At 38.7% G+C, this 11,698-nt stretch overlaps 1 protein-coding gene across 2 annotated transcripts; it reads left to right on the forward strand.

Moving 5' to 3' along the window:
- The first annotated feature begins 486 nt into the window (after positions 1–486).
- Positions 487–11,326, forward strand: LOC127161964 (CD44 antigen). Of its 2 annotated transcripts, XM_051104740.1 has the most exons (8): positions 487–731; positions 6,227–6,395; positions 6,496–6,632; positions 6,714–6,845; positions 7,949–8,224; positions 8,365–8,394; positions 9,315–9,393; positions 9,973–11,326. In XM_051104740.1, the coding sequence occupies exons 1-8, from the start codon at positions 653–655 to the stop codon at positions 10,133–10,135; spliced, it is 1,065 nt and encodes a 354-aa protein (XP_050960697.1). In that variant the 5' UTR covers positions 487–652; the 3' UTR covers positions 10,136–11,326. The 2 variants fall into 2 exon arrangements, with proteins under 2 accessions (XP_050960697.1, XP_050960698.1); XM_051104741.1 differs by lacking the exon at positions 8,365–8,394.
- Positions 11,327–11,698: the final 372 nt, after the last annotated feature.

Consider the following 11,698-nt stretch of genomic DNA (forward strand, 5'->3'; position numbering starts at 1 on the left):
GAGCCGCGCGAGATGTTTCAGCGTGACAGAATAATGGATGTTGTTAGAAATTACAGTGCGCTCAATGTTATTTGTAGAGCGAGCCGAGTAATATTTGATTACGTCATTTGTGTCCTGTGATAGTCTGGCATTGCTGATGAGTAGTATGATGCTCCTAGTTTCTAGTTTTATAAAAGAGTTATATAAAGAATACTTAATGTGTTTTTACACAGTTTGTGTATGTTAGTACAACATTATAGTTTGATGATTGTAATGTTAATGGAAGTGAGTTACAGTCTTTATTTGATGCAATAAGAAACAAGAGTTTCATTCATGAAGAAGGCGCACTGCCAGTCGCGTCAACACGCAATGAAATCTTGTCTAATTTCTTGTTGCGTTTATCAATTTTGCAGGGTGTGACAGTCATAAAAGACTATAGGTGCCACCAGAAAACTCCGCCTCTTCTGTGTGTGCAACACAAACACACTAACAATATCAGGCACTCAGAGACCTGAGAGAGAGAGAGAGAGTGACGGCGAGTGTTTAGAAGGGTGTGTTCATACATGCACCTCCTTTCCTCTGATCTTTATTAGTTCCAACACTCAATTCTCACCTTCAATACTTACAGCAAACTCTAAACTCTACTATACACCCTCTGGATTCACATAGAGCGATGGGGATGTGGATTATTCTGATGGGTCTCGCCTCTGCATTACTGGTCTCCTCCAGATCAGAAGATAAAGGTACCAAAGGTAAGAAGACTCATCTGTATACTGACTGTGAATGTTACAGAGTGTGAGTGGAGCAGTGCTAAATCTGTATGTCTGAGTACAGATAAACAGCTGCTCACTCATTTATTACAGAGGAAAGGAAGATATGCTGGGCAGTTTAACGTTTCAGCATTACGGAAGTAAACCAGTAAAGAGCCAGAGGAGTTAAAACAGTTTGAAAAGCGAGCGAAAGAAAGAACAAACAAATGAAAGAAACAGAAAGAAGGAAAAAAGTAAAAGAAAGAATACATAAAGCCAATATAGTATGTCTGTGTGTTGTACAGCACAAGCAAGAAATGAAATTTCCCCCCAAAAGTGCACTTTGGTTTTCGTAAACCAGTTACTGTGGTAACGTTTAGTTCTAAAGTTTGTCACATGTACTTCTTGGAAACGTTGACGGTTGACTTGGCAAATTTGAGTTGGGTGGATAAATCTGATAAATCTTGCTGCTGTGGTATTATTTTATATCACTGATCTCTTCTTCACATCTTAAAACCCTGTTGAAGTTCTTTGTGTTGAAAGCAAAATCGATGAATACCTAATTGGAGAACAAAATGAAATCCCACAGTCGCCGCCTGCCTGCACACACACATTTGGTTTACTTTGACTTTTACCCCTTTTACGCTGTGTGGGATTTTCAGGCATTTTGTGTAAAACTCGGCATGAAAGATGTCAGAGTGAGATGTATTTGTGTGTTTGCTTTGAGGAAATGGTGGGAAACTCTTTGTTGGTTGGAGAGACATGCTACTGGGCAGCTGTAAATTTCAGCATTTTAAAAGAAAACCAGCGAGAGTTTAAACGGTATCAAAACCGAGTGTTACATTCCAGCTCAGCAAGTCAACAAAAAAGTCCGCAAATACTACATTAAAGAGAACATTTATTTGGTCTAGAGGTTCCAAATAAACATCATGAATTAATAACAACAAATGAACCATCTTTTGAACCAGGCTGTTCCCCAAACAAGGACAGATCTCTTAAATATGCAGTCCCCCCAATTTGGAACAGGTGGATCCTTAACTGGTAACCTGTAGAAACAAAGAAAACCACAACAAAACAAAACCAGAACAACCTGAGTCATAACACCAGTGAAACAATTTTTTCTAAATAAATAAATAAACAAACACAATACAATAACACAGAAAATAAAAATAAATAAATAAATACAATTTTATAAATTGTATATAAAATAAATAAATAAATAAATTCAAAATTTTGACTTGGTAGCATCTCTGTGTGTTGTAGAGTGCACACAAACTTTGAAAGCCTTTCATTGCCTGTACCTCCTAACAAATAAATACATAAATAAAAATGAATAAAGTCAATAAAAGAAATTCTGACATTATAGTGAGCAGTTACTAGGAAAGTCTATTAACACAATCTTAAATGGTATTTCTGCATTTGCGCATAGATTTGTACTGGTTTGTTGTGTGTGAGCATGTAGCTGCAGCTCCAGACACGGCTCGACTGACCAGGGCATGCAGTGGACACACACACACACACACACACACACACTCATGGACAGTACTTACAATACTTGATACTTGCGTTGTATTTCAAGGCATTTGATGTTTTTTGCAGCCATACAAAGAGAACTTGTTTTTAGATGAGCAAAATGTAGGGGGTGTGAAAACACTGGCAAGTAAAAGTGAAAGTGAATACAACAACAGATTTAGAAATGGACCTCAATCCATGCATCTATCTCAGAGTGAAAACTACACACAATATGAGATTAATAAAATATTTCTGCTTGGAACTAACTTTGATTGTTTGTATTAATGCTCTGTTGGGTTCTGTATATAATATAATAACGAATATGTGTGGCTTTTTAACTACACCGGTTTATCATTTTTCGTGTAAATATACTTTTTTTTCTTCTATCATAATTATTTATTAGCTTCGTTTCATCTGTGTTAGTTATATAGAGGGACAGAACACAGAATTTTACATTCACTGTAAGGAGTGAATTATGATCAAAAAGTACTGATTAATGGATCTGCAAAAACCAACTTTCTGTGAGAAATCAATCCTGGAAGAAAGAGAGAGAGGCAGACAGTGATTGAAGTTCATTCTCATCAGAAAAACATGGTAATTAAATAATGATTATATCAAAATAACAAGATAATAAATAATGATTATATCAGAAGTAAACGTCTGAGTTCAACAATGTGCACACAGTTGAATTAAAAGCTCTAATGAATGTGTATCAAAGTTGTGTACCCTGTGATTAAAGGTTAATTAATAAAATATTATTTAATCATTCAGAGTTCAGCAAGATCAAATAAGACACATAATTATTCTGCAATTGTTGTATATTTCTAAATCTTCAGAGGAAAAAAGCCCCCTCCTGATTGAAAATAACCATTGCTGAATTGGCACAAAAAAATAGAGCAGGTTTTTGGTTGAAAAAAACAAACAAACAAACAAACAAACAAACAGGAATTGGAAACCACTGTTTCTGTCGCTTTTTCATGTGCAGTGTTTGCCTGTGTGTTTCTGGCAAGAAAGATCAGATATCCTGAAACATCTTTTCCAGAGTTGAGCTACATGCTCCCCAATGTTATGATCTAAAGTAGAATTGTACGCTCCTCTGTGCTTGGTTGCTTAGTAGATGCCCCCCTTAGGGTTGATGCAGGGTGAACAGAGTAATTTAGGCCAATGTGGATTCCCTCTACTTTGTCTACAGTACATCCCTCCCCAACTTCGGTTGGGTTCTGATGTGGGGATGTAGGGTAGAGTGGGGTAAAACGCCCAAACTGGATGGTGTGTTTACGCTACTTTGTTTACCTCCCTCCCCAACTACTGGTGGGTCTTGACGTAGAGATATTGCTCTCTTTGGATGAGCAATATCTTTTTGGCTTAGGGCCTATGCTGCTCTACACCTCCCTTGGAGTTTAGAGCTTGGGCCCCCCACCACTGCGCATTTTGTGTATCCCACATCTGACACACCCATCTCAAGTCCTGGAATTTCTTTTAACGAGCTGATGAGTTGAATGTATTGATTGGGGACACACACAAAATGTGCTGTTTTGAGGGGCGCCCAGGACCAGGCTTGAGAAACACTGCTATAGAGTGTAGAAGCTTGGGTATTTTTCCTTTTACTTCTGGAAGATATTAACTCAGGGAGCAATTCTGCTTAACAGAATATGAGGCATATTACGTCCTGGGATTGACATGCCTTGACTCTGCTTGTCTTTTGGCTGGTTGATGAGTCAGGTGATTCTGTGCCCATTATGGTCTGCTTATCTACAGTCTTGTGAGGAAGGCACTCCCTCAGCATGGTGAGTAGGCTTTGGTTCCCTATAGTGCCAGCGCAGTTCTGCTTTGAATGGGAACCTCTAGGTTACAATTGCAACCATGGATCCTTAAAAAAAAAATAAAAGGGAACGAGAAGTGGTGTCCCACTGCCAGACACTGGTCACGCTGATGGCGTTTCCATAGCATGGACTCCAGCCGTTTTGTCTCGTTCCTCTTCTAAGGGAACCATAGTTACAGTTGTAGCCTATACGGCTGTAACCAGGGCGGTGCCAGAGCATGTCAGGCGAAAAAAATTATTAAAAAATATATATTTTATGATTAATAATTTTAAACAATACGTTATACCGGACATAATACTTTAAAATGTGAAAAGAAGTAGGTTCGTGGACAAGAGATGTTATATTTCCACTCCTCTGTTTGCAATCAGATCATTTTAAAACTCTTGGAAAGTTTTCAGTTCAGTTTAGAAAAAGTAAAAGAAAAATGGTCTTTCAAAGCCAAGTATAGTGTACTAAGCAATGGTAAGCTTCCTTACAGTGAGTGCTGTCTTGGAAAATGGAGAATCTGTCTTGGAAGCCGATAGTGTTTATAACAAGAGAGTGATGATATTCGTTTTCACTCCTTGAACCATTTCCTATTCCTGTTTCAACATTTCTTTTTCCTCTCCATGTTTACAAGCCGGCAGCCATATCACCCTGTAGCCCAAGAGCGGTCGCCCACTGAGGCTAAGCAGGGTTGGGCCTGGATGGGAGACCTACTGGGAAAACTAGGTTGCTGCTGGAAAAGGTGCCAGGGAGGCCAGCAGGGGGTGCTCACCCTGTGGTCTGTGTGGGTCCTAGTGCCCGAGTATTGTGATGTGGACACTACACTGTCAAAAAGTACCATCCTTCGGGTGAGGCCTGGGCTTCTGACTCTTTGTGGTCATTAAAAATCCCAGGATGTCTTTAAAAAAAAAAACAGAGGTGTGACCCTGGCATCCTGGCCAAATTTGGCCATTAGCCTCTGATCATCATGGCCTCCTAACAATCCCCATATCTACTGATTGGCTTCATCACTGTCTCCACTCCACCAGAGGTGTGGTGGGCGTTCTGGCGCACACTGGTGGTGGCAAAGGAGATCCCTCAACCACCAACAAATAAACACTTTGACAAATAGTGATGACTGGGTAAGAGCATCTCTAAAACGACAACTTTTCTGTGGTGTTCCTAGTGTGAAGTGGTTAGGACCTACCAACATTGGTGTTCTACTAACAAATGTAAAAAGTGGCCTGAAGGAAGAGGAGTCGTTTTATTATTCTGTGTAAACTGAACGAGAATACTCTAAACCTTTTAATAACATTTTGTTGATCTTTCTTAGACATTTGTCCAAAAAGTGTCCAAATGCTGCTCCAACTTAAATCATCTCAGTTATAATCTAATAAATCGTAAGTCATCTGAACAAACGGTTTCAGAATGAACAATGCATTGCATCTTGAATAAATGTTGATCATCACCTTGTGTTTTGAGGTGTGTGCATGTCATTGTAACTTTTGGATTTAATGTTGTTTGAAATGTTCCTTTTGTCTTGTTAGGACTTTTGCATTACTTCCTGTTCCATGCCATTTTGTAGTCAGTTTGTAGTCTTTCAGTTTGCTTGTGTTTCTGTTCTTATGTTCCCAGATTATTTGTTTCTGTTGCTTTCATTACAACTCCTGCAGTTCACACTTCGCCTCTGCCTGCTCTCTCTCGCTCACACACGTTACGATATACTGTATTTGCCTATCAAGCTACTACCCTTAAGAGGCAAATAATATCAAGCCAATATTATAGTAATCTTGGAAAATGAAGAAAGTCTAATAACATATCTATGTAAACGCATCTATGCGTTCACTCTCAGTTTCAGTTGACATTTGTCAATTCATGTTTTAACATTTTTAAACAGTTGTGTGTTTGTACTCGGATGGTTGGATTACCTTCATCTTCCTGTGTTCTACTTGTTTTCTGAATGTCCTCGTGTTGTTTAAAGAAATCAGTCTGCTCAAGTGGTGTAACATCTGAAGAAGTTTGCCAGATTAATGTGATGTTACCAATTGGTCCCAAAGTTCAAATCAGCTCTAATAATCTCTGTTACAGTTTCCTTTCTCTCTTCTTCTGCTACGCATTTCAGAAAATCTAGCTTCTATAGTGGCACTATATGCATTAAATTGACTCATTGCCATCGTTAATGTCCTGTTTCTCCTGTAGTTGTGCGCTCACGGAGCTGCAGCTATGTTGGAGTGTTCCATGTGGAGGGCAGAGATCGCTACAGCCTGACGTTTGACGAGGCCGAGAGGTTGTGTGAGGATTTATCCTCGTCATTAGCCAGTCTAGAGCAGGTGGAAAAAGCCTTCAAAAAAGGACTACAGACATGCAGGTTCTTACATTCAGCTGAACATATTCAAATCACAATCAAACATACAGGATCATTATTGCCATGAGCTCCACCTAAATATAAACATGCATTTTGTCTGCAGGTATGGATGGATAAACAGCACAGAGGTGGTGATAGTCCGTCACAAGCCAAATCAAAACTGTGCTGGCAACCAAACGGGCATAATCAATAAAACTGCAGACAGAAAAAAATTTGACGCCTTCTGTTATGATGCTAAAGGTTTGATTTGTGCAACATGTTGTAAGTTTTAGTCAGTACATGATCAGTCATCTTTTTAACGAAACATTGCATTTTAATCAGATACGTCAGACGTGAACTGCGCAGCTCTGATTGACCCCGGCAGCTCAGACAAATCAGATCCCGAGCCTGACCCTGTCGCAGCATTTACAGGTACAACAGTTATCAAGGACGACAGTACGACAGTTACCCCAGGTACGACAGTTACCCTAACATTTTGAATGTGTGCATTTAGATATGAATCAATCCAATGAACAGGATGTTTAGATTTTAATGTTCTGGGTTTTTTCAGTGAGAATGAAAAATATGCTTATAATTGTTGATTGGGTCCAATCTTTAAGATATGCTTTAAGATATGACCCTTGACTTGGGAATGGAAAAGGATGAGAGGAAAGAGCTTATTTTAAAGCAAAAGTTCAAGCTTATATCAGTCTGCCGACCAAATTGGCCCATACATCAGCTCTAGAAACCATGCAGTGTCGTGTCAGTGTTTGATTTTGCCTTGTGTGAATGGTGCACATTACTTCTGCTGTGTTTGTGGTGAAATGACTTGAGCATCACAAAGGTGCAGTTTTTGGTTAAAAAGCCTATCACATTTATTTTGGCTGGAGAAACTGGAGATCAGGACAAGAGTTAGATTTATCAGTGACCTAACAGGTCAGTGAACGATGGAGAAACAGTGTCAGGGCAAATGAAGCCCATCACAGTGCTTGCATACTATTACTGGGCAGCGACAAGCGATACTCCATTTAATAAATACAAGAAGAGTAAACACTAAGTAGGACTAAACTATGCATGTAATAGTTTTGCCTTTTGATTCCATAGTAAAGTTTACTTATATAAGTCTGAAGTGTTGAACAGGAGAGGTGACAGGTACTATAGATGCAAAATGTATAAACTGAAATATCTTGGAAACAGCATCCAGTCATTTATTTTAATGGTCCAATTTGAATTCAGCACATCAAAACACAGGTCACATTTTATCTTTGAAGCAGACAAGTTCTGCACACCAGCGTTAACGTGTTCACGCATCAGTTTTACTTGTTCTAAAGACAAGCTTTTTAGGAAAAACCTTGTCAAACTTTCCATCCCTGCACAGACCGATTTATTTCTTTAAAAGTATGTGACAAAATAACTGTTAAGCTGTGAATTTTTAGTTTTGGTAATTAGTTTTGCTGATCACACTGGTTGTCTGATAAATTCATATAAATATCTATAAAACAGCAGGTTGAAAAGCAGTTTCAGAGACGGACCATTTTTCCATACAGTCAATGTTCTGCATAATTGTTATTTGTCAGAAGTTGCAACACACCGACCAAATGCTGGAGGAGTAGATTCTGAAAACTCAACATCTGAAGACACATCTGTATCTGAGTCTTCTACTCCAGTTCACTGGATGCAGACCAGTCCCACGCAGAGCCCTGTGGAACAGAACCACACCGATCAAATGGACGATCAGACCTACCAGGATGTGGATATGGAGAATTTCACAACCTCACCTCCAAATCCAGAAACCACAAGGCTGGGAGTGGGTGAGACAGCGTCCACCAGTCAAACACCAGCAAATAAAGCAGGTGACATTTTTTTTCCTGTTTAAAGTCATCATATTTATTTATTTATTTTTTTACAAAAAGTAATACACTGTTCTGTATCTGGATTGTATGAAAATGACTTCTGACCTTTTATTTGAACTCTTCTGTCTTTGTTACTCCAGAACACGCCACCCCAAACAACGGCTCTATAGGTATCGCCAGTTTAATATAAATCACTTATTAAAGGTCATGTCCCCAGTTGTGTTCATTCTGAGACTACCATTTGCTTTAACAATTGTCACCGGGAATTATGAGGCAGTCTTAGGTCAGGGATCTTCAACAACTCCAGTCCTGGAGGGCCGCTGTCCTGCAGACTTCACGACCAATTCTGGTTTAACCCATCTGTCTGTAATGTGCAAACAATTCTAAACACCTTGCTACGGGCATGTTTGGTTAAGGCAGGGGTTTCCAGTCCTGCTCCTGCCGAGTTTAGCTCCAACCCCACTTAAACACACCGGAACCAAAGTAATCCTTAGTAGGACACTGAGCCTTCAGGACTGAAGTTAAAAAGCCCTGTTTTAGGGGGTCTGATCATCATGCCCGATGGATGGGGAAAATGAAGGGTTGTGGCTTTTTCAAAGTATACGTGCAGTCGTAATACTACACATTAAACACAGCTTTGTCTGAATAAAACTTGTGATACAATTTCGACCACCCCTGAAACTCAACTGTTATTGACATGAGCAAGTTTATTAATTGCATAGAAAACAGAAAACACAGAAAACAGAGCAATGTCTTGATGTAGAATTTAATCCCATGAATACATTTCAGTACAAATACAAAACATGACCCTGAGTGTTGCTGAATTGAATATATGAAATGAATCTCTTAAAACAGCCTTTTGTTTTATAGCAGCATATTTTTAAGTTGAACCTCAAGTTTATCAGAGGCTTGTACCTAACAGCTTTTGGTCGTCTAAAAATTTGCTGACGGCAGACAAACCAGCAGTTTTCTTTGCCCTTTGTCATTGTGATTTTCTTTTGTAATTTGCCCTCTGACTTGCACAACTGCATCGCTTTTTCTTTAGGACTTGGTTTGAGATAACATGTCATTTGTTCTAATCTTTTTTCAGACTGGCTGATCATTTTACTCACCATTTTGGCAGTTCTTCTCATTCTGCTTTTCTGTGTCATTGTAGCGAACAGAAAAAGGTATGTTGTACGTACAAAAATACCACTGGCCTGTTTCAAAACCCACACTTTTTGTCAGTTTGTACTTGTATGGCATCTCTGGCCACGGTGTGCAAGCGCGAATCTTGAATGTGTGTAAAAGAACTTTTGATGGACGCAGCTCTCATAAAAGATAAGTTGCTAAAACAGTTTTGCCAACGGCTGTCATGTAGTGTAGGTGAAAATACATTGCTTTGCCGAGAAAGGAAGGCTTGTGGTTTCCTAAATGTGGAGCTGCAAAGTTGTTGAGGTTAGGGTGTGTTATTTTTGACGTTTCTCAGACCTGGCATAGTCTTGCTTCAACTTCCCTTACACTTCTTGCGTATACATGCGTGCATCCTGAAGTGTGGGTATTGATCAGGCCCTAAATGTCTTTAAATCAAGTGTGCTTAAACTTCTGTGCTCCAAAAGAATAAACTGACCCGAAATACAGCAATAGAGAATAGATGTGGTTTACACTTTCTAACTTTAAAACTATTGGATTCACCTGCCAGTGATGTATTATTAAAGTCAGCAGTGTTATTGGGTTTTAGTGAACGTGCACATTTTATTTTTCTACAGATGGTGTGGCAAGAAAAAGACTCTGATTATTACAAATGAGAGCCGCAGTGAAGAAAATGGTGCCTCGTCCACTAAGAATCATGAGATGGTCAAACTCGTGAACACTGAGAACATCGCAGAGAACGGCAATTCAGAGCTCATCGACATCGGTCTGGATAAGTGAACGTAGAAAATCTAGAAGGCATAAGAAAGAGAACACCTTACCTAACACCTTACAATACAGATGCACTAATATGCCTTAAAGGGGTCATCAGATGCAAAATTCACTTTTACATGTTTGAGCGTTAATGTGAGTTGGCAGTGTGTGTACGCAACCACCCTATAATGATACAAATCCTGCTGAAGATGCAGTGGATTACATTTGTTTTTGAAGGGAGCGCGCTCCCGATCTACCTAAATGCGTGTATGTTCGCGTAAATCATTCATGATCCGGTTTCACCTACAGAAGGAGTAAACCTTTTTTTTTTTTTAATGTATATTTGCAAATCACTTTTCCTAATAATGTGCTAGTTAGCAAGTTCTGCAGCTAAATTGGACTAAAATGAACAGTCTCAGAGAACTGCTTGTCACCCCATGGAAGAGAGGGCAGGGTGAGCCGAGCTCATTAGCATTTAAAGGGACATGCGGCGAAACGGTTCGCTGTGAAGAGAGCTGCTTTTGGCAAGGTAAAAAGGGTGTCGTTTTACACTACCATTGAGAAATTTTAACCAAAGTATATTGTAGACTTTTCATTAAGACCCTAAAGAATCATATCAATGTATGGAAAATTGACATCCGATGACCCTTTAAATTCATGTTGAACTAATGCACAGAGAATCTTCAAATAATTTATGATTTATGAAGAACTAAGCTATTTGTTGACAATTATATCAGCAACTAATAAATAATGAATGGCTTAGTTTCTCACGAGTCATTAACTGTGAATTAGTTCAGCGTGAATGAATGCATGTAAGTGCACAGATTGTAAAGATCGTAAAATTGTTGTCAGTTTTACATTATAAAAAACATGACCAGAGAACGTGATCTAAGTACAAAAACAGAAGAAAGAACCCTAGAGACTGAGATGGACATAGAACTGAAAACAAAAGAAGTAATGTCTGTAAATGTCTATTCTGAGTTCTTAATATCAACCTACTGTGTGTGTGTGTGTGTGTGTGTTTGATTATTTCTTTATATTAATTTTATATTAAAATATTAAATGACTAGTTAATTTTATACTAGTGTTTTTTTAAAGCAATACTGTAGCTTTCCAGTGCCTTTGGTATAACACCGGTTAAATCAGTGCTGGTCAGATAAGTCGACTGATCACTGAGCAAGAAGCAAATACGATTATTCAATAAAGTTGTTACCATTACTTGGTCTCCTGCTTTCTGCTCCTCCTTTCTCTTCTCTTCCATTCTGCAAGAGTAAAGTTAACATGACAATGTGCTCACCGCTCTGAATGCCAGATCAGCGATAGAAAGAGTACTGAAAATTTGTACTCCGGTTAGGGCTGCACGATTCTTGCTAAAATGTGGATCATGATTTTTCCCATGGGAATTGAGATTATGATTCTCTTACACTATTTTTTTTTACTGCACTCAAGTACAAAAAAAAAAAAAAAAAAACACAGGACATTTAGTACAAGAAAGTGCTGGAGTAACAAAAAATAGTCTCTTTTTCTTTAGTTTTTTCTTTAGTTTTCTCTAGTCTTTAGTTTTCTTTAATTTAGACCCCTTAAAGTGAA

The sequence above is a fragment of the Labeo rohita genome, unplaced genomic scaffold, assembly GCF_022985175.1.
Source record: "Labeo rohita strain BAU-BD-2019 unplaced genomic scaffold, IGBB_LRoh.1.0 scaffold_79, whole genome shotgun sequence".
NCBI lineage: Eukaryota > Metazoa > Chordata > Actinopteri > Cypriniformes > Cyprinidae > Labeo > Labeo rohita.